This window comes from Equus quagga, chromosome 18 (genome assembly GCF_021613505.1).
Source record: "Equus quagga isolate Etosha38 chromosome 18, UCLA_HA_Equagga_1.0, whole genome shotgun sequence".
Classification (NCBI taxonomy): Eukaryota; Metazoa; Chordata; class Mammalia; order Perissodactyla; family Equidae; genus Equus; species Equus quagga.
In genome coordinates, this window is record NC_060284.1 from 43630562 (window position 1) to 43652797 (window position 22236).

At 50.1% G+C, this 22236-nt stretch overlaps 1 protein-coding gene across 2 annotated transcripts; it reads left to right on the top strand.

Moving 5' to 3' along the window:
- The first annotated feature begins 513 nt into the window (after positions 1-513).
- MOV10 (Mov10 RISC complex RNA helicase) lies at positions 514-22186 on the top strand. 2 transcript variants are annotated; one of them, XM_046645456.1, is made up of 21 exons: positions 923-1053; positions 10057-10195; positions 11955-12158; positions 12441-12676; positions 12862-13120; positions 14379-14513; positions 15180-15348; positions 16136-16290; positions 16574-16750; positions 16863-17010; positions 17425-17583; positions 17844-17947; positions 18114-18211; positions 18307-18523; positions 19353-19470; positions 19686-19877; positions 20111-20185; positions 21083-21208; positions 21290-21378; positions 21646-21767; positions 21853-22186. In XM_046645456.1, the coding sequence occupies exons 3-21, from the start codon at positions 11986-11988 to the stop codon at positions 21942-21944; spliced, it is 2844 nt and encodes a 947-aa protein (XP_046501412.1). In that variant the 5' UTR covers positions 923-1053; positions 10057-10195; positions 11955-11985; the 3' UTR covers positions 21945-22186. The 2 variants fall into 2 exon arrangements, with proteins under 2 accessions (XP_046501411.1, XP_046501412.1); XM_046645455.1 differs by lacking the exon at positions 10057-10195 and having other exon boundaries at positions 514-1053.
- Positions 22187-22236: the final 50 nt, after the last annotated feature.

Here is a 22236-nt window from a genome sequence, read left to right on the forward strand (position 1 = left end):
TACTGATGCTGTAGCTGTTAACCATTTACTGCCTAACATAACAGCCTTTTCCTCTCAAGAAGCTAATATTTTGATGACTTGGGCAACCCTTACTTATATGCCAGTAACAATTAAAAGGCAATACAGACTGGAATGCAATTAAGTGCCCTAATATGTGGCTCAAGGGTAGAGATTATCAGCCTTTCCACATCGCGAAGTCTGTGCGGCAGAGAAAAGTAGTGACTGTTCGTTCTGGCAGAGCCCCTTGTCCCTCCCTCCCACACACGTACACACCTTTATCTCAGAGACACTTGGTTCTTTCCCCAAACTTCTTTGGCTCTTATGCCTTCCTCCCTGAGTCTGAAAGCCCAAGAAGGGAAAATGGGGGAGGGGGGCGTGCCGCTCGCTTCCGTACTGGTTTATGTCCCTGGCAGTCTGGGGGAGGTGCTGGATGAGCTGCCCCAGTCCAGCTGCAGCCGACCCAGGTCCCAGTCCCTGCCCTTTGCTCTTCTGCTTTTCACTAGGTCCCCAGGCTCTGGGGGTTGGGCGTGGGAGTAGCCCTAGCTGAGCCTCGGAAGTCCTCCTGGACTGTTCGGGGGCCCCAGGCGGTAGCCACGTTCTGATTCTGGCTTGAAGCCAGGGGAGGGAGCTTGGGGTAAGGGGAGGGCCCTGAGGGAGGGGTCAGGCTCCTGAGGAAAGAGTTAATGGGAAGAGGGGGAGGGGATAGGACGAAGAGATCGAAGGGAAGGCTCAGGTAGGAAAAGAACGGAGGTGGGAAGCGTGGTAGGGAGAAGGGATCCTGCAGGATCAGGGGTCAGAGTTAGGGGGTTCCCCCCTTGCTGCAGCCGCATCCGAGGGCCGCTAACTTCTAGCTGCGGCGGCGACTTTCAGTTTCATTTCCACCAACCCTCCTGCCTGGGCCGCAGCCGCCGCCGCGATGCCCAGTAAGTTCAGCTGCCGGCAGCTCCGGGAGACGGGCCAATGCTTCGAGAGTTTCCTGGTCGTTCGGGGACTGGACATGGAGACAGATCGCGAGCGGCTGCGGACCATTTATAATCGGGACTTCAAGACCAGGTACGGGCCGGCCCACTCCCTGGCCCAGAATCGTGGGCCCAGCGCGCCGCCAAGACCCCCGCGGCGGGGCCACCTTTCCCGCCCCGGGGCGCGGAAGGAGGCAGCTCCCCCAGTGGCTCAGCCCGGTCCCGGGGCGGCGCAGACCTCCCCTCCCGCGCCGTGCCCACGCCCCGCCAGCGCCGCCCGGAGCCCGCCCGCTCTGCCCCGGCCGGGCCCCTGCGCCGAGTCCCCGCGGGTAGCCTCGCGGGCAGTCCGCTCCCTGCGGCCCCAGGCCGGGAGCCGCGTCCTGCGCCCACGCGCCGCTGGCGGGGGCTGGGGCGGCGCTGGGCGTGGGGGAGGGGAGCCCGGGAGGGGGCCCGGGCGGCGCGGGAGCGCAGGGAGGGAGCTGCCTGCTGGAGGCGCCGAGCCCGGGCTTGGGCTTCCCGGGACCCCCGCCCCCTTTTGGATGGGCTGCATCTTCGGGGGCCGCTATCCCAGAGAGCTAAGAGACCTAGTGTGGGAGGGAGAATCTCAGGGCATTCGGCAAAGAAGAAAAAGGCACGAACTACATGCGTACCAAACCTCCGTTAACACCTGTGGCTTCTCCATGGAGACCCAGGGCCAGGACCAGGATCCTGGAGGCCCCTTGTCACCCCCCTTTCCTGTTACCATCCAAGTAAAAAAGAGACTTCCCTCTGTCAAACCACGGAATTGTGCTTTAAAAACACCTCTGTCAGCAGGCTGCAGCCTTGGGCCGAAAACCAAGAAACAATTTAACATGAGTAAATGTAAAGACATACAAATAAATACAGCGTGGTGGGACTTTAGGCTTAACCACAGACCTCCTGAAAAAGACTGGGTTTTCGCAGACGAAAAGGCCAGTATGGCTGCTGCCAGAGGAAAGGAGCATTAGACTGTATTAACAGTGTGGTTTGGGGTTGGGAAGGAGGTAGTGACTCTCCATATTGACCAGATCGTATCTGGATTATTGTTTTTAATAATGAGTGTCACATTTTAAGAGGGGCATTAACAGGCTTGAGCACCATCTGAAGAAGGGGCAAAGATGAGATCTGTTTTATGCTCCCCCACTGTGCTGGGCTCCATGGGGAATAGAAAGATGAAAAATACACAATCCCTGGGGAACAGTAGAGACTATGATGTGCATACAATATACATGCATCCAAGATACTAGAATAAATCGTAAATAAAATGAAGATTATAATAGAGATAATAAGAAAAATGCTGGAGGAACATAAAGCAGACACCACTGAGTTCACATCATCAACACTTCACATATGTGAATTCAGCTGTGTCCACAAAAAATGAGTACAACATGGCACTAAACACAAGTCAACTACTTCTTTTGGCTCTGCTAAAGAAATTATTATCCTGACACTTGTTAAAACTGTAAGGAAGACTTTCATCGAGACTATTGCAATAGCGGAGAGAGATCTAGCTGAACTTTAAATACAGCAAAGACAGCTGGGAATTTATAGCCAAGGAGCAGAACAAGGACGTCAGTGGATAGAAAATTACCAAGAGGAGACATGAAGAGTAGAGGGATTCTGGCTAAAGGCAAGGTTAAGGATTTACATATGAAAGGTATGGGATGAGGAATTTGGTAAGATATCAAGGGTCCGGGATTCTTAACACAACTGACAGCAGGATTCTTGCTGAGACTGTGCTAGGCTGGCCAGAGATGGGTGGGCAGGGGCGGGGAGGCAAAGTTGAGACCCAATCAAGAAGAGGGTTTGGAGGGGCCGGACTTAAATTTGGTCAGGAGGAGTTTGTCAGCTCTAAAGCAAAGATACACACTATGTCCCAATACTGGGGAAAAACAAGCTATGTGAGATTACACACAGAACACCAAATATACTGTACATTATGGGTGAATTTAAGAGGTTTTCAAAAGTAATTTTTTCTGTATGCACTTGTTTTTCCTGCAAGTAAGATACCGCTCCCCTGTAATTATTAGGAAATTCAATGGAAAAGGTGGCATTGACCTTGGCCTTGAAGGATGTAGTTTTAGTATTTGGAGGAGAAGGAAAGGCTTCTGTGTTGATCCATGTTCTGTCCTGAGATCTAGTCAAAGAAACGAAGAAATGTTGCCCTAAAAAGAGGAAAAATTGGAGAGGACAAGGTAGTTATCTTTGAATATTTTAAAGACTGTCCTGGTGGAGACACTGTACTTCCGTGTCATTCCAGAAGGCAGAACTAGATTCTCTGAACATGCCCCCTCATGCTCCGTCCTTCGGGTGGAGGAGATTTCTAATTCTGATTAGAGAGAAATTGCTTATGCATCCTTTAAACCCAGGCTGGAATGCTGTGACGTCATCCTCCCAATGGGAATTCATTGCTTCTTCCTCTGGGCTCTTCTAGCTCATTCTTCACACCCTGGTTATGGCCCAGTTACACTCGGCCTTGTGTTAGAGCTAGTACGGAGCTGTCTTCCCCCACCAGCCTGTCAGATCCTCTGAAGGCACAGACAGGCTTTTCATCATGGTTGCACCTGCCCTCAGTCCTCATCATAGAGCCTTGTAGGTAGTAGATGCTCAATAAATGCTTGCAGAATCTAATTGAATTAGTAAAGAGTTGAGCTACAAAAGAATAGGCTGTAGGGGAGGTATAGCAAGTCACCCTCTGTCAAGAATGCCAAGGAGATTCCTACACTGGCAGGGATAGGGCCCTTCCAACTAGGTTATTTTATGATGTGATGAGATGCTCTGCTCCCAACTCTTGCCTTTTCTCAGTTCTTGTTATTCATTTAGCAAACATATTGAATGAGGCTCACTATGAGCCTGTGCCTTGGTTCCTGCCTCTAAAGGGTGTAGTCTAGTAGGGAGTGGCAGATGTGTAGACAAACATGTAATACAGTTCTGCCGGTGCTAGTATAGTGTTTAGACAACTGGAGTTAAAATCCCGGCTCTGCCACTTGCTAGTTGCATTTGATTTTGAACAACTATCTAAATTTTCCTAACTGTTAAGTGTGTAAAATAATGCCTTTCTCTCAGGGTTGTATGGGGCCAAAATGAGCTATTGTAGGTAAAGGATTTACCCTGAGTAGCATATTGTGCGGGCTTTGGAAGTAGTAGCTGTCATTAGTACAGTGATGGCTAGGAGTCTGTTGTGTGAAGTAAGGACTGGTGTCGTGAAAAGTTTCTGAGAGAAGACTATTCTTGCTTTGGGAGTTGCTGCAGATACACAGAAGGAGCCTAACTGTCTTCAGGAGGCGGCAAGTAAGTAAGTATTTAATTACTGTTGTGATAAGGGCTTGTAAGAAAAAGGCCAGCGTGCGTTGCAAGTGTGTATCTTGGACATCTGACCTAGTCTGGGAATCAAGGGTTTGTGAGAGAAAGTGAAATTTGAACAGAATCTTGAAGGATAAACAGGAGTTAGCAGATGTAAGAGGCAAGGAGAGAGCACTCCAGACAAAGGGAGTAGAACCTTCAAAGGCTTGGGGAGAACCCGGTGACATGAGGCCACAGGGAGGCAGGGGCTGGATTGGGCAGGTCCTTGTGGGTGGTGGAGAGGTATTGTGGGGTTTTTTTGGTTAGTTTTGTTTTTTAACCTTAACAGAATAGGGAAGCACAGACAGTTTGAAAGTAGGAGACTGACAGAATCAGGGTTTTAGAAAGATCATCCTGGCTTCCGGGTGGAGAATGGCTTGGTGGTTGGACCCCTATCCACGGTAAAAAAAAACTACATTTTACTCTGGGGTCTGGTATACACAGCTTTCACAGAACAATATGTGTCCTTGAAACAATCTTAACCTCACTCCCTGCCCTCTGATATTTTTTATTCTATTTTACTTCAATTTTATAAAAATCCTGGTCTTGACCCACTAATGAGAGTTGCAACCCACAGTTTGTAACACACAGAACTAGATGTCCTTTTAAGATCACTTCCAAATCTGATATTCTGTTCTGAATAACCATTCTTCCAGCTATTAGTCTTTCCTTGGTCTAAAAAGATTAGTCATCGTTCACCCAACAAATAACAGAGGCCAAGGGCAGGGCATTACAGACCAAGGATGTCCACAGCAGCAGAAGTCTGGAAGGGAGTGCAGTGGTACAAGTAGCTGGGAATGGCTGAGGTGCCGTGAAGGATGAATTGACTAGAGGCCCCGTGTGGAGTGTGGACCTGTGCCTCAGGTTCTTCTGTAAAATGGGGTGATGATAATTGCTACCTCAAAGGGTTGTCATGAGGTTTAAATGAGATAACGCATGTAGGTACTTAGAACAGCACACAGTAAGTGCTCAATAAATGTTCTCTATTGTTGTTGTTGATGGTGTTGTTGTCGTTGCGTTATCATTGTTAATGTGGGAGGATCCAAGTAGAGGACTTAATCCTGTTGACTGTGGAGTCATAAATTGAGGGACCGGCCCTGATTTGTGTGTGATAATAACTCCTGCTGATTTAGGGGATGGACCGGGACAGGGGTGTGAAGAGGAAAACCAGCAGTTCATAGGGCTTAGAAAAATATGATCAGGCAGTTCACAGAAGAAATAGAATGACTAATAAACAGAAGGAAAGATCCTCCACTGTATTAGAGATCAGGGAAGTGCAAATTTAAACAAGATAACATTTTTTGCTTTTCAGATTGTCAGAAATTTAAAAGATTGGAGGTTTCTGATGTTAAGTGTCTAAGAAAAGGAGTTTTCTCAAATCCTTGTTAGTGAGACTGTAAGTCTGTACAACCTATTTACAGGACAGTTTGGCAGAACTTACTAAAGTTGTAAAGATTCCTTCTCTTTGGCCCGGAAGAAGTTCTACTTCAAGGCATTTGTCCCATATATCACCTATAGTAAACAGTTTTTGTGCAAGATGGTTATTATAACATTTGAAATACAGTAGGCAAAAATTGTAGTTAGCCTGCCTACCACAGTGCATTCAAACTGTGCTATCCTTTATAGCCATTCAAAAGAGCGAAGTGGCTTGATAAAATGTTGTGATGAAAGGATATCCATGGTGGTGAAAGCACTCTGTTGCAGAATAGTATGTGTAATATAAAAAATATGTATGCTTAAAAAATGTTTTTGTGTGCATAGAAGAAAGTGGAAAAATATACATCAAGCGCTTAAACAGGTAGTTGGGAGTGAGTGAGTGGGGGTCCTTAATATTTTATGTTAGATGTTTGTCTTGTTTAAATGTTTTTTAGTACTTTTGGTGACCACCCTTTCATCCGTCTCTCTCCTTATGCGTGATACTTCCATCACACAATGTAAATTTACCCACATGGGATCATTATAATAGACCTTTTTTTTATTATGGACCCTCCCCATATCAGCGTCCCACCTCCATTTCCTTGTTCTGCCCCATGCTCAGGAATTCATGATATCAACCAGGGTATCTTTTTAGTTGTTATTTTATTAGAAAAGAGATCATGTTACGCACATTTTCTACATCTCAATTTTCTTACTCGAAAATATGTCGTGGAAATCACTCCTGACCGTCAAATGCATTGGGGGTTTTCCCCAATATTTTATGGTGACAGATTTCAAACATAAAGAAAAGTTGAAATAATTGTACAGTGAACACCCATATTACACCCTTACCTAGATTTGTTAATTAGCATTTTATACGTCTGCTCATCGATCCATCCCTCCAGCCATCGTAATTTTTTGATGCATTTCAAAGTAAGTTGCAGGTATCAGTGCAGTTAACCCCTAAACGCTTCAGCATGATTATCATTAACTATAGGAGTTCAAAATTTGTTTACGATTCTTTTTTTTTAAGTAAAATTTACATATAATGAAATGGACACATTTTAAGTGTACCATTCTATGAATTTTAACGAATTCATATGCCTGTGTGCAACCCCCTGTTAAGATACAGAACGTGACATCACCCCAGAAAGTTCCCTTATCTCCTTTCCTAGTCAGTCCTCACCCTGAGCACCCAAAAGCAACCAGTGCTCTGCTTTTTTCAGAGAGAGTACCTGTTCTCAAATAGCACGCACTCTTTCAGTAAGGCATCTTTCACTTGACGTAACGTTTTTGAGATTCATCCGTGTTGTAGTGTGCATCAGTAGTTTCTTTTTATCACTGTGTAGTATTCCTTGTATGAATACAAATCACAGTTTGTTTATCTGTTCTCCTGTTCACGGACACGGTTTTCAGTTTGGGGCTATTATGAATAAAATTGCCATGAAGATTCTTGCACAAGTCGCTTTGTGGACATATGTTTTCATTTCTCTTGGGGATATCCCTAGGGGTCTAATTGCTGGGTCAGGGGGTATTTACTTATTTATTTTTAATCTTGGGCAGAGTGCTTAACCTCTTTTCGGTGGCAGCAGCCGAGTCTTCTGGACTGGTCTGCTGTGATCTTGTCTGGGGTTTAGACTGCTCAGCCTTCCTTACTTCCTGCCGGTTTTCTGAGCTGCCTTCTTCAAACCTCTCAGCAGTTTTAATTAAGCTCTTCTCACTTAAATCATCCATAATTTATTCTGTTGCCTACAACTAATGACTCCAAATGTACACAGCCATCTGAAAGTAGTGTGACCATGCCTTCATACATTTTAGTTCCCTTCCACTTCCTTCCTTCCTTTATCTATATAGTGCAAGTTGGACAGGTATGTTACCTGACACCTAACATTCCAGGCCATTGCACGGTGGGGCTATATGTCAGCCAGCAGTTCAGTGTTTGCATTGTCATCTTTTTTGTCTATAAAACAACAATCTAGAGTGACTTTGATATTACTTTCACCCATTCTACCAGCAAGTATTTATTGAATAAATACCAGCACTGGGTCTACACCAGGTATTAGAGTTGCACTGTTTTTTAATGAATTTTTATTGCAATTATAATATAGTATTCTTTTCATTAAAAGTCAGAACATTACAATATATATTTAGTTTTACAAGAAACTATCGAACCTTTTTCCAAAGTGATTGTACCATTTTATATTCTGACCAACAACACGTGAGCATTCTGGTGTTTCCATATCCTTGTCAACGTTTGGTGTTGTCAGCCTTTTAAATTTTAGCCATTCAGGTGGGTGTGATGCGTTCTTTTTGATGGCTGTATAATATTCCATGGTACAGGTGTTTAGAATTTATTCAGCCCTCTCTCTCGATGGGTATTTGTTTTGTTTCCAGTTCTTGGCTACTGTGAATGACTGCAGAAGCATCCTTGCATGTATGTCCTTACACATTGGTACTTTCCTTTCCATGGGATATGTTCCCAAGAATGAGATTCCTGAGTTAAAGGATACCTGTATTTCAAATGTTAGCAGATGTTTGCAGATTGTTTTCCAAAAGATTGTAATACACTTCACCTTTCTACCAGCAATGTATGAGAGTTCACTTTTCCAGATATACATAACAGCAATGCATGTTGTGACTATTTTCCATTTTGTCAGTCTAACAAACAAAATATTTCATTTTTACTTTAATTTGCGTTTCTCTACTTTTGGAGATCTTTTCATACTTCTTTGATCATCTGGATTTGTTCTTTAAGTTGAATATTCAATTTTTCAATTGAATTGTCTGCCTTTTTTCCCTAGAAATCTAGGTGACTAGATGTATAATACAGGAATTGGGGCTTGTTTCTCAAGTATGTACTAAGTTTGTGGGTTTAAAATATATATATGAATATTTATTATGGCTGTCACCTTAGGGCAGGGATAGGTGAATTAGGGTAGTCGTAACAGATATGGGGAATAATTTTGAGAAATACTTAGATGGTAGCACCCACAGTAGATGTTACAAAACATGCAAAGTTGAGTTCCTCCTGCCCATGCACCCACACAGAAGTTTCTAAAGACAGATTTCACATTAATGTTTTGATTCGGGCTTCTCCTAAAACCCAGAAGATCTGGCTATCTTGGGCCTACATTTCCTGCTAGGAGCATTTGTCTGGAGATGAGCATCAGTTATCCCTTTCAACGGCATGGTTCAGTCCCTTCAGAGCCCTGATTCCTCCCCTGCACCAAGCCCAGAGCTCTGCGGCATTTCACGGCACCTGCACTTGTTGTCTTGTTGTTGAGTAAGATTGGCCCTGAGCTACTATCTGTTGCCAATCTTCCTCTTTTTGCTTGAGGAAGGTTTGCCCTGAGCTAATATCTGTGCCAATCTTCCTCTATTTTGTGTGTGGGTCACTGCCACAGCATGGCTGACGGGTAGTGTAGGTCCCTACCAGGATCCAAACTCAGGAACCCCCCACCGCCAAAATGGAGCACCCTGAACTTAACCACTATGGCCCAGGGGCCAACCCCAGCATTTGTTTTCTTATAGTAGTTATGAGGGGCGTGTAGTCCTTCTTACTCTAATGATTCAAAAATGGGACTGTACAGGTGCCTGAGAGGGCTACAGGTATCAAAGACACCTGCAGGGCCAGGCTTCTGTCAGCATTTGAATTTGTGCCCCATCCATGGAATTCACTGACCAAGGGGCCCTGGTGAAAGTTACTGGTGGCTTCCTGGTTTCAGTCCCTGTAGGACTGGGCCTCTCAGCGGCGTTTGAGCCTGATACCTGATTCTGAGACTCTTCCTGATTCTCCTCCCTCTCCTGGGGGCATTTCCTTCTCTGTTTTCTCTTCCTCCCTGGCTTGTCCTGGCCCTGCCTGTTCTCAGACTGCTCACACTCCCTGGGGCGATCACAGACATTTTCATGGTTGTAACTACTACCTGAGGACTGCCGAACATTAGGCTCTACTTTGACGTTAGCCTGAGTTCTCAGCTTCTGACTCATGGAACCAGCTGCCTCTGGACACAGGAGTCTCAAACTGAGCATGTCCAAATCCAAAGGTCATGGTCAGTCCCTCCAGCAACCTCTTTCTCCCCCTCCTCCCCTCCTACTCTCCCCCCTCCCTTTACCTCCTGTCTCAGGTATAGTCCCCAAATAGTCCCCAAAGCCCAGCCTCCGTTCCCCCTCTTGTCAATCACCAAATTCTGCTGATTTTATACTCTAAATATTATCAGATCTAGCCCCTCTTCTATTCTTACCACAGCCTTGTTCAGACCCTAGTCACCTTTTAATTGGACTATTACAATGGCTTTCTTCTAACTGGTCTCCCTGCCTGCAGTCTTGCCTCCAGCAAATCCATCCTCCAATCCTGATGCCAGAGTGATCTGAAATGCAGATCTGATCTTGCCACTCCCCTGCTTAAAACCCACCGCCTGGTGGTTCTGTAACCGCAGTGTAGCATCTGAGGCGGGCTGAAAGTAAGTTGTTACTCCTCCTCCTCCTGCTACTGTTAGTACTATTGTTTACTACTAATACAAATACTAATAATAGTAGCTAACATTTACTGAGTATTTGCTATGATGTTTTCAAATGATTTATTATCTTTTTAAAACAAGTGAGAGCCAATTCAAAGTCTTCCAAATAGTATCATTCTCATTGGCCCGGGGTGAGGGAGAGGGGCAGAGTTACAGGCAGGGGGCACCAGGGAGATGTCCATAACTGTAAATGATCTTATTATATGCTCATGAGTGACCGTGCTGATTTAGCTTTAATAGTTATATAGGGATTACCATGGCCCTTAGGAACTAGCATCTGCTTTCATTCCCTACAAAGGAAAGAGGGAGGGTGGTCAGTAGTCCAGATCTTGAATATTTCCACGAAGTATGTCACATATGGGGATGTCCTCTGGCTCCTGGATGTTAGTAAAGGAGGACGACTGCTGGCCTTCAGGGTCAAGTCCAGGCTTTAGGACCTGGCATACAAAACTATGTGTGACCTGGTCCCTGCCCACCTCTGCTGCCCTCTGCCACTCCCTTCCTTGCACTTTTCACTCTAGTACAACCAGACTGTGTGTGATACTAATCCTAGCATCTCTTACTGAGATCTCCTTATGTGCCAAGCACTGGGCTAAGTGGACACTGCAATGTCCATCTCATGTAATCCTCACAGCACCTCCACGAGGTAAGTCTGTAGTTAGCCCCATTGTATAGGGAGGAAAGCGAGGCTCTGAGAGATGAAGTGACCCGAGATGGCCCACTAGTGACAGAGTGGGTAGTCCCCCCAGCCCCTTGCACTTGTTCTTGCATATCCGCCCACCTTAGCTCACACCCTACCTGGCTGACCCCCATTGGTCCTTCAGGACTCCATTCTGACCCTGTCTCCTGGGGAAGCCTTCCTAGACCCGCCGCTGTCCCCAGGCTGCCTGGAAGCCTCCTTTTTGCTGTGCTCCCGGCAGCTTGCTGGAATTGCTATGTTCAGTCTGCTCCTTGAGGCAGGTCTGAGTCTTTTGCCTCTTTGAACCCCCAGCATCTAGCGCAGTGTCTGGCACATAACAGGTCTCTGTAAGTGTTTGTTGACTTGACTAAACTGAATTCCAGGCGCTGAATCTTGCGGTTATTGTCCTTCTGACCACTTTTCCCTGTCTTCACCTTCTCTAGGCACAAAGCCAAGCTATTTGATCTCTGGAGAAGGATCCTTTCCCTTCCTGCTTGGGTTCCACCTGCACCCTTTGACTTCAGGTGGAAACTGCTGTCTGATCAGCCACCTTGCCCACACACCCTGGACATCTGTACTCTGTGACCCCTCTCTCACTCTGCACCATCAGGCTGGCCCCCAGCTCCACCCCTTCGAATCAACAATTCAGCTTCCCCTTAGCTTTAGCTCTTTCCACTGGGTTATTTGTATCTTTTCTGTCCCCAATAGTTTTCCCAAAAAATCTTCATTTCTTTCTCTCTCTTCCCTTAGCTTTCCAAATCAACAGCCCATGATTGAGCTTTTCTCAGAATTGCACAATCCACAATCTGCTGCTTAAAACAATCATATTTTGTCTAGGAAAGTCCCGTTGCCTTCCCTTAAAACATTAAAAATTCCTACAATCCCTCGCCTGAGTCTCTGTCCCTGGGCCCTGTCCTGTTCCCCAGCAGGGCTGGTGTGTCCAGCACAGAGTGACCCTCAGACGCCCTTCCCAACATGTCGCCCTGCCTTCCCTCACTTCCCAGTCTCCTCTGCTTCCGGCAGCTTTGGGACCCCCGCCCCTGGCTTCTCCTCCATGCTGTATGGAATGAAGTTTGCAAATCTGGCCTACGTCACCAAGACACGGGTCAGGTTCTTCAGACTCGACCGCTGGGCTGACGTGTGGCTCCCAGAAAAGAGGAGAATGAAGCTGGGGTCAGATATCAGCAAACACCACAAGTCACTGCTAGCCAAGATCTTTTATGACAGGTGTGTATGTGTGTGAGGGGGTTGTGTAGAGAGGGGCCTGGGTGTGGGGAAGCTGTCCGGCTGAGAAAAGAGTGTGTTGTCTCAGCTTGGGGTAAGGCCCCTCCTTCAAGGAGTGGGGGAAGGGTAGGGAAGGAGCTAATTGGTTTGGGGGGAGGGAGTGGGTTGCCTGAGCACAGCTGGCACTTTGCCAGCCTCCCCAGCCTAAAACTTGCCCCAAGCAACTTGCCTCCAGTCCAGGCCCCTCCCGCCCCAGCCCCCGCCCTTGACTCCCACTCTCCCCAGGGCTGAGTATCTTCACGGGAAACATGGGGTGGACGTGGAAGTCCAGGGGCCCCATGAAGCCCGAGATGGGCAGCTCCTTATCCGCCTGGATTTGAACCGCAAGGAGGTGCTGACCCTGAGGCTTCGGAACGGAGGAACGCAGCCGGTCACCCTCACCCACCTCTTCCCACTCTGCCGGACCTCCCAGTTTGCCTTCTACAATGGAGACCAGGAGCTGCCCTGCCCGCTGGGCCCCGGTGAGTGGGTTTCCAAAGGAAAAGGCCTCTGGTGGATAGGGTCTTGCCCTAGGAAGGGTTACCATTGCTGTCCTCTGGGCTCCTGGCTTGGGATGGGGCTATTTGGGGGGGGTTATCCAGGGTAGAGAGGCTGGTGGGAGGAGGCTCCCTCCTTGCCCCCCGCTCACTCACCCATCCTCTTGCAGGTGAATGCTATGAGCTCCATGTCCACTGTCAGACCAGCTTTGTGGGCTACTTCCCAGCCACGGTGCTCTGGGAGCTGCTGGGACCCGGGGAACCGGGTTCAGAAGGAGCTGGCACTTTCTACATTGCCCGCTTCTTGGCTGCTGTCGCCCACAGTCCCCTTGCAGCACAACTGAAGCCCACGACTCCCTTCAAGCGGACTCGGATCACTGGAAACCCTGTAGTGACCAACCGGATAGAGGAAGGAGAGAGACCTGACCGGTAACTCCTCTCTCCAGCGCAGTCGGGGCTGGGGGGCCCCAACCCAACCGTGCGGGCCCTGGGGAAGAGCACAGAGCTGGGGGCCGGAGCCCCCTTTCCTAACGGCGAGTTCTTAACTCCTCTGGGCAGCAGATACAAGGACAGTGTGAAAAAATGTTAAGCATTTTTGACAGTATGATGGATTGTCAGGCAGCCCGTGGTAGACATCTCTCTCTTTTTTAACAATTTTGAGATAATTCACATGTCATAGAGTTCACTCATTTAAAGTGTGCAGTGCGTTGGTTTTTAGTATATTCACAGATATGTGCAACCTTCACCACAATCCGTGTTAGAGCATTTCATTACCCTAGAATGGGTACTACCTAGGTGGGGACGTACTACCCACCACCCTTTAGCTCCCCATTCCCTCCCAGCCCTAAGCAACCACTCATTTACTTTCTGTCCCTATAGATTTGCCTATTCTGGAAATTTCATATGAATGGAGTCAAATAGTATGTGTAGACATCTCTTGATATGGTTAGGTGTTTACAAAATGCTGAACTGTAAAAGCACGCTATAGACCATTGTGCTTTTGCTGTTAAAAATACGTGTATAGGGCCAGCCCAGTGGCGCAGCGGTTAAGTTCGCACGTTCCACTTCTCGGGGGCCCAGGGTTCGCTGGTTCAGATCCCGGGTGCGGACATGGTACCACTTGGCACGCCATGCTGTGGTAGGCGTCCCACATATAAAGTAGAGGAAGATGGGCACGGATGTTAGCTCAGGACCAGGCTTCCTCAGCAAAAAAAAAAAAAAAGAGGAGGACTGGCAGTAGTTAGCTCAGGGCTGATCTTCCTCAAAAAAAAAAAAAAATACGTGTATATAATACAAACCAACAAAAAAGTCTGGAAGACTACCTACCAAAAAGTTAATGTCAGTTATCCCTGGATGGTGAGAATGTTATTTATTTACTCATTTATTTATTACCTGTTTTCTCGAGTTTTTTCTCTAATGAACATGTATTGCTTATATACGTATTCTATTCCTATATATGTATTACATATATATTTTCTTAATGCTTCCAAAAATGAGAACAGCCCAACCTTGAAGCGAGCAGCCACATGAGGTAGTGAGTTCTGCCTCCTCGGGCCCAGGCTGCTGACCCCTGTCAATGATAGTTTTGTAGAAGGGCTTGTGTATCCTCCAGGGAGGGGCCTTCTCAGAGTCTCTGAAGGTGAGGGGTCTCTGTGTTCCTGATAGCTTTTCCTTCCCCACCCTGCAGCGCTAAGGGCTATGACCTGGAGCTAAGTATGGCGCTGGGGACGTACTACCCACCACCCCGCCTCCGGCAGCTGCTCCCCACCCTTCTTCAGGGAACAAGTATCTTCACTGCTCCAAAGGAGATTGCTGAGATCAAGTAAGTACCACCACTCTGCACCCCTCATGCTGCTTTATCTGTCTCTTCCCTGCTGGCTTCTTCACGTTGCCCCGAAACCTCTGTCCTCGGCCTCCCATGCTCCGTTCGTTCATTCCCTTACTGAGCACGCACTGTGCTCCGGGCACTGTTCAAGGTGAATCACTCATGGCCTTGTCCATCCTAGTGGGGAGCAGTGAGCATCTGTCTTATAATTTCATGTCATGATGAGTGCTATGAAGAAGTAAACTGAAGCTCACTAAAACTAAAGCAGGGTGAGGGGTTGGGCCATACTGAGGGCAGTTAGTCCTGGCCTCTTTGAGGAGATGACGTCTGAGCAGGGAATGACATCTGAATGGGGTGAGGGTGTATGTCATAGGAGGATCTGGGGAGAGAATGTTCCAGACCCTAGGGTCCACAGTGCAAATGGCCAAGTCAGATCTGAGGTAGAGGGCAGGGGCATTCGAGGAAGGGAGTGAGAACCAGGGCTGTCTTCTTCGAGGCCTTGAGCCATCCACTTCTCTGCCCTTCTAGTCTTCCCTGATGCCTGATGTTTTCATAGTCCCAGAGCTGAGGATGGGAGAGGGTGGATGCTCCTGGGCATGGGGGTTACCTGACTCATCCTATTCCTGTTCCTGCCCCTCCCACCCGCCCAACCATCACTGCCAGGGCCCAGCTGGAGACAGCCCTCAAGTGGAGGAACTACGAGGTGAAGCTCCGGCTGCTGCTGCACCTGGAGGAGCTGCAGATGGAACATGACATCCGGCACTATGACCTGGAGTCGGTGCCCATGACCTGGGACCCTGTAGACCAGAACCCCAGGCTGCTCACACTGGAGGTTGGGGCTTGGATTGTGTGCGGGGAGGTGGGCTCAGGTCAGCCACCAGCCCGCAGGCTATGGGCAGAACACTGTTCCTGAGGGCAGGGCATAACAAGAGGAAGGACGAAGTTGTTCCTGCCCCAGAGGGCTTAGCAACGTGCCCCAAAAGAGGTGGCAGAGCAAGGCAGTGGGGAGGACCTGAGTTTTAGTTCAGACTTGCTACCACTGCCTGTGTGGCCTTCACAAGTCCCTTGCTCTCTCTCGGTTTTAGTCGCCTCATCTGAAAAGCACAGAGCTGGACTAGATAATTCTTAGAGCCCCTTCCAGCTCTCAGATGTTGAACGTGTACACATAAGCCCAGAATTACACATGAGAATGGATCCTGCACACTGAGTGCTGAGGAAGGGACCCAGTGGGGGCGGGGGGGGGGGGGGCGGCTTGAGGATGTCAGGGAAGGATTCCTGCAGGAACTGAGTTTTGAAAAAGATTTTAAAAGCAGAGTAGGAATTGAGCTGTCCAAGATGGCAACTGAACCGGCTGGAAAGCTGGCTTCCACGTCCTGAAATCGTGCACTGGAGGGTTTCTGGGATTCCTGGGCTTAGCATCTCTGAGCAGCCTGGACAGACTTATCTCCTTCCTTGTCCCCTGACTCTTGTGCTATCTGGTGGGAGAGGAAAGAGGCAAAGCTCCCTGCGTCTTGGGGCGAAGGGTAGAGCTTCAGTCCTTGTCGCTCAGAGGAGGCCTGGAGAGCCTGGGGGTTGGGCCCTCCAGGGGGTAGAAGCTTGCTTGTGTTCATACCCCCTAGGTTCCCGGGGTGACCGAGAGCCGCCCTTCAGTGCTACGAGGGGACCACCTGTTTGCCCTTTTATCCTCTGAGACACACCAAGGGGACCCCGTCACCTATAAGGGCTTTGTACACAAGGTAGAATTGGACCGTGTCAAGCTGAGCTTTTCCATGAGGTAGGTGTTGGGGAAACCCTGAGCTGCCAGAAGGGTCTACAGATGCCCCTCTTAGGCCAGGGGAGGGGGGGGTCTTTCTCCCTGAGATGAGTGGAACCCCAGGGACGGGGCAAGAGGCTTTTCTTCAGGGGGACCCTGAGATACCTTGGCAGCTTCCTCTCCTGGAGGGATTGCGTGGAGGTCTTGGAAAGAGGGAGTAGAGTCGGGGTAGATGGAGGGAGTCCTGGCCTTTTATTGCCCACCCACCTAACTGGAACTCTTCCCCCTCTCTCCCTTCCCAAAGCCTCCTGAGCCGCTTTGTGGATGGGCTGACCTTCAAGGTGAACTTCACCTTTAACCGCCAGCCTCTGAGGGTGCAGCATCGCGCCCTGGAGCTGACGGGGCGCTGGCTGCTGTGGCCCATGCTCTTTCCTGTGGCCTCCCGTGGGGTCCCACTGCTGCCCTCAGATGTGAAGCTCAAGTGAGACTATGGGCAGGGGGGCTCTGGGGCTACCTGGAGCGTGGCATAGAGGATGGAGTCGGGGAGGCCTCTGGGACACTGGATGACTTCATGTTCCTGGCCCCTTTGCCAGGCTGTATGACCGGAGTCTGGAGTCAAACCCTGAGCAGCTACAGGCCATGAAGCACATTGTTATGGGCACCACTCGTCCAGCCCCTTACATCATCTTTGGGCCTCCAGGCACTGGCAAGACTGTCACCTTAGTGGAAGCCATCAAGCAGGTGGGTCATGAGCAAAGACCTGGGGCCTACACTCTGACTTCCCTGGGATCAAGCCGTTGTCCCCAGATTTCTGGTTCTGTCCAGCTTCCTGAACGTCCCTGAGCTAACATCAAGGGTCAGTATGACTGTTGAGCATTGTTGCACAGGTTGTGTACTGCATGCCTCTTGGAGTCACCATTCATGAGTCAGTCATCGTAGGCTTGTATATTTACTGCAGCAGTTTTCCAGCATTAAAGTGCTATTTGGACTAGCAAGGGGCTGTGGATCAGAACTTGCCATTTGTGTCACTAGCTCCCTCAGCTAGGGGAGGCAAATGCTATACTGCACCAGCCTGAGGCACCCCCAAGTCTCTCCCTCCCTCCCTCTGTCTGGAGACCAGGAATCTGCTTCCCACTGTGCTTATCCCCACCCCAGGTTGTGAAGCACCTGCCTGATGCCCACATCCTGGCCTGCGCTCCGTCCAACTCGGGGGCTGACCTCCTCTGTCAGCGGCTCCGGGTCCACCTGCCCAGCTCCATCTACCGTCTCCTGGCCCCCAGCAGGGACATCCGCATGGTGCCTGAGGACATCAAGGTACCTGGGGAAGTGCCAAAGAGCAAGGGATGGTGGATGCTGTGAGGGCTCTCAGGGTAGTCACTGGGGCCAGGAAACTAGGAGACCTGCATTCTGATACTTGTTGTGTGGCCTTGGGTGGGTTAGGACCCCTCTCTGGGCTTCAGTTTCCCCATGTATAAAGAGAGAGGTAAATAAAATTGCCTGGGGACCCCAGAGCCAGAGTCAGGGTGAGAATGGGTGGAGCCAAGCTGATTCCCCCTTTCCCTTCACAATCACAGCCCTGCTGTAACTGGGATGCAAGGAAGGGCGACTACGTATTTCCCGCCAAGAAGAAGCTGCAGGAATATCGTGTCTTAATTACCACCCTCATCACTGCCAGCAGGTGGGAAGTGTGTATGTGTGTCTCAGTGGCGTGTGTAAGTAAAGGGCAGGCTGGGGAGATGGGGAAGAATGGTGCCTGGGGAGGTGGGTGAGGGGCAGTTTGGATGAGCATTCAGATTGCAGTTGGGTACCTGGGTATGAACCCTGCATGGCCTGACACCTCCCAGGTTGGTCTCGGCCCAGTTTCCCATTGATCACTTCACACACATCTTCATCGATGAAGCTGGCCACTCCATGGAGCCTGAGAGTCTGGTGGCCATAGCAGGTGAGGGGCTCAAGGTGGGCTGTGGGTGTGCCACCCTGTGTGGGGGTCGGGGCCATCCCACCACACCTTTCTCCCCACCCTACCTTGCCTCCCAGGGCTGATGGAAGTCAAGGAAACAGACAATCCAGGAGGGCAGCTGGTGCTGGCAGGAGACCCTCGGCAGCTGGGGCCTGTGCTGCGTTCCCCACTGACCCAGAAGCATGGGCTGGGGTACTCACTGCTGGAGCGGCTGCTCACCTACAACGCCTTGTACAAGAAGGGCCCTGACGGCTACGACCCCCAGTTCATAACCAAGCTGCTGCGCAACTACAGGTACCCTGCACCCTCCCCTCTCCTGCAATCCCATGCCTTCACACCCTCTGTGCAGCCCTGGCTGGAGGCTCCCTCCTGCAGTCCTGTTGCTCAGATGCTGTGTGACGAAGAAAAACTATAAACTGGAAGGTCGGAGGTCTCCTCTCCAGCCCCGTCACTGCTACTCTTTGGCTGTGTGACTTAGCAAGTGGCTTCCCTCTAGAGCAGTTGGCTTGTCTGTGTATGGGGATGGTCAGACACTGGGATGTGTCTGGTCCCAGAGGAAGTTCCCAGGAAATCCAAAGAGAAACGAGAAAAACAGGCACAATGTAGTTTTTCATAAACCTAATTTTAAGAGCTGTACTTCCTTTAGTCAATGAGTTCACACATCTAAAATACTCAGATGGTTCCTAAGTGCTTAGTTCCTCAGATGAGTCCACTAAGAGTTCAATAAATGTAGCTATTATTAGTACTACTTATATTTTTGGATTTAACACATTATCTCATCAAATAATGGTGATAGTAGATGGTACTTGTTTTTGTACTATCCTTCCTTGGCAAAAGTGAAACCTGAGAGTGGGTCCCTAATTTCCTTTTTTTTTTCTTTTCAATGTGCTTGGTCTATGAAATTCTTGGTCCAGATGTTCTCGGGAACCACATTTGGTTCTGCTTTCTGTGGTTTACAGTGCCTAACAGCAGACATTGGAGGTGAACGCGTCTGCTATCCAGGGGGCAGCGGGGCAGGAGGATAATGTGTGTGGGCCCAGAGCAGGTAGAGCGGGGGCCGGGCGGGCAGGGCAGAAGTAATGGGCCCCTGGTCTTGCTCGTCCTTCCTCCTTCTGCATACCAGGTCCCACCCCACCATCCTGGACATTCCTAACCGGCTCTATTATGACGGGGAGCTGCAGGCCTGTGCTGATGTTGTGGACCGAGAGCGCTTCTGCCGCTGGGAGGGTCTGCCTCGACAGGTGAGGCTGAGCAGGGCAGGGGCTCAGGCTCCCACCCCTGGACCCTAACTTCCCTCCTACGGAAGGTAGGGGGTAGGAGGGGCCTCTGGGTAGAAGCTATAGGCCCCTCTCTGTCACCTTGGCCTGGGATCCCACATTCCCTGGATGGGTTTGGGGGTGGGAGGGAAGGGAGGCAGGGAGGTTCGGCTGAGGGTTTCCCCTGACCCCATGTCCAGGGCTTTCCCATCATCTTTCATGGCGTAATGGGCAAGGATGAGCGTGAGGGCAATAGCCCGTCCTTCTTCAACCCCGAAGAGGCTGCCACAGTGACTTCCTACCTGAAGCTGCTCCTGGCCCCCTCCTCCAAGAAGGGCAAAGCCCGCCTGAGCCCCCGAAGCGTGGGCGTCATCTCCCCATACCGGAAGCAGGTCAGGCCCTCAGTTCCCATCAGGGTTGGGACCCGCTAGATGGTACCTCCTTCGTAGCCAGACCAGTAGGCGCAGGTTCCAGGAGCTCAGGCCTCCGCTGGCCCCATATCTCAAAAGAGCTCAGATGTCAGCGGCCCCCTCCCTTTTTGCCCCCAGCTCCCTGGCCTCCTGCCTGGCTCCCTCTTGCATTGGAGTAATGGCATGAGAGAAAGGCACCTGTCCCCATCTTCCAGGTGGAGAAAATCCGTTATTGCATCACCAAACTTGACAAGGAGCTTCGGGGATTGGATGACATCAAGGACTTGAAGGTGACACTCAACTGCTTTTTCACAGTCCCTTCCTGCCTTGTGCCCCTCACTTCTCTGCTTCCTGAGACAACCTCAGGCTCTTGCTCTGATGCTCCAGGCCAGCAAATGTCCCCGCCCCACCCCTGATGCCTGAGACGGAACCCAAGCCTCTCACTTCTGGAGCTCCCGCCTTGTAGGTCTGGGATGGGATCAGGAAGCCTACGTGCTTAGAAAACACCCGACATGATTCCTACGATCAGGCTGGTTTAAGGCCTTTGCCCTAAGGATAAAGTCCAAACTCTCCAACTTGTCCCACCTGTCATGAGTGTCCCCGCTCACCTCTCCCACCCTTTGAGTCAGTCAGTAGCTTGACTCTTGTCTCAGGTGGTGGTTCTCAGCCCCAGCTGCAGATAAGAATCACCTGGAGAGCCTTCGGTACAGGGCGCCAGGGCCCCACCCAACCACTTAACACAGCTGTCTGGGAGCAGAGCCAGGGCGCTGGTACTTTTTACAGCCCCTCAGGTGATCTAGTCTGCAGCCAGGGCTGAAAACGGGCTTTAAGATTTAGAGGCCTCTCCCTTGGAAATTCTGATTCAGGGGGTCTGGTTGTATATTTTTAACAAGTACTTAGGGATTATCTTCGGGAAAGTTTGAAAAACACTGCTCTGAGTTTCCACGTTCTTTGCAACCCTGTTTTCTTTGGTTAGATCACTTTGCACCTCCCGCTCTAACTGGATTCACCCTTCAGGTTTCAGCTTCCTCGGCATCCTCCGGTCCTCCTTCCTGCCCCGGTCAGGACACTCACTCACTCCGTGAACTTCTCCACACCCCCTTGGAGCTGAAGCCCTCTGAGGCAGGGCTTGTCCCTCTGGTTCCCTTTGAGCCCTTGGGCTCATGCCTTGGCTCTCCCCCATCTAGGTGGGCTCCGTGGAAGAGTTCCAAGGCCAAGAACGGAGCGTCATCCTCATCTCCACCGTGCGAAGCAGCCAGAGCTTTGTGCAGCTGGATCTGGACTTCAACCTGGGTTTCCTAAAGAACCCCAAGGTTTGAGGGCAGGTGGGTGACTGGAGCTCTTCCTTCCTTGGGGCCCTTCCCTCCTGTGACCCCCACCACTTCTTCCTTCAGAGGTTCAACGTGGCTGTGACCCGGGCAAAGGCCTTGCTCATCGTGGTGGGCAACCCGCTCCTCCTGGGCCATGACCCCGACTGGAAAACGTGAGCATTCCCACCTTGTAAATCCTTCTTGGTGGCCACATCCCCCAGCCTAGGGCAGGTGGATCTTCATTAAGCAAGTCTTCGTGGCTCAGTTAATCCTCAGGTCTGTTCATCTTCATAATAACCCCGTTTAAGTTACCTGACAGTCAGAGGTTAAGCAACTTGCCCAAAGGCTGCTGTAGCAGGACCAAGGCTTAGCGTCCGGCCTCTGATGCTCCTCATCCAGGCCTGTGCAGCTGTGTGTGTGCATGTCCGTGTTCCCCACAGATTCCTGGAGTTCTGTAAAGAAAATGGGGGGTACACCGGGTGCCCCTTCCCTGCCAAACTGGACCTGCAACAGGGACAGAACTTACTCCAAGGTCTGAGCAAGCTCAGCCCCTCTACCTCAGGTATGGCTGGGCCGGGGTGGGCCAGGTAAGGGACAGGGCTAGGGGAGGAGGTAAGGAAGAGAAAGCTCACCTCCTTTCTTTCTAGGGCCCCAGAGTCATGACTACCTCCCCCAGGAGAGGGAGGGTGACGGCGGCCTGTCCCTGCAAGTGGAGCCAGAGTGGAGGAATGAGCTCTAAAGACACGCAGCGGCCTTCTCACACCAGCCAAGCCTTAATCGCCCTCCCGACCCTGAACCAGAACCCAGCCAAGCTGCCCCTCCAAGGGACCGGAAGGCTGGGGGAGGGAGTTTACAACCCAAGCCATTCCACCCCCTCCCCTGCTGGAGAGAATGACACATCAAGCTGCTAACAATTGGGGGAAGGGGGAGGAAGAAAAACTCTGTAAACAAAACCTTATTCTATGCAAAAGCCTCCATGTCTCCTCGCCTGGCCTCAGCTTCCTGAGCTCTCAAGCTGGCCCCCCCAGGGA

Bases quoted from the DNA above. Each gene is read 5' to 3' on its own strand.
- MOV10 (XM_046645455.1), top strand. From the start codon at position 917: ATGCCCAGTAAGTTCAGCTGCCGGCAGCTCCGGGAGACGGGCCAATGC. The intron at 14,514-15,179 runs GTAAGTACCACC...CATCACTGCCAG, and splicing joins AAGGAGATTGCTGAGATCAA to GGCCCAGCTGGAGACAGCCC. The intron at 16,291-16,573 runs GTAGGTGTTGGG...CCCTTCCCAAAG, and splicing joins AAGCTGAGCTTTTCCATGAG to CCTCCTGAGCCGCTTTGTGG.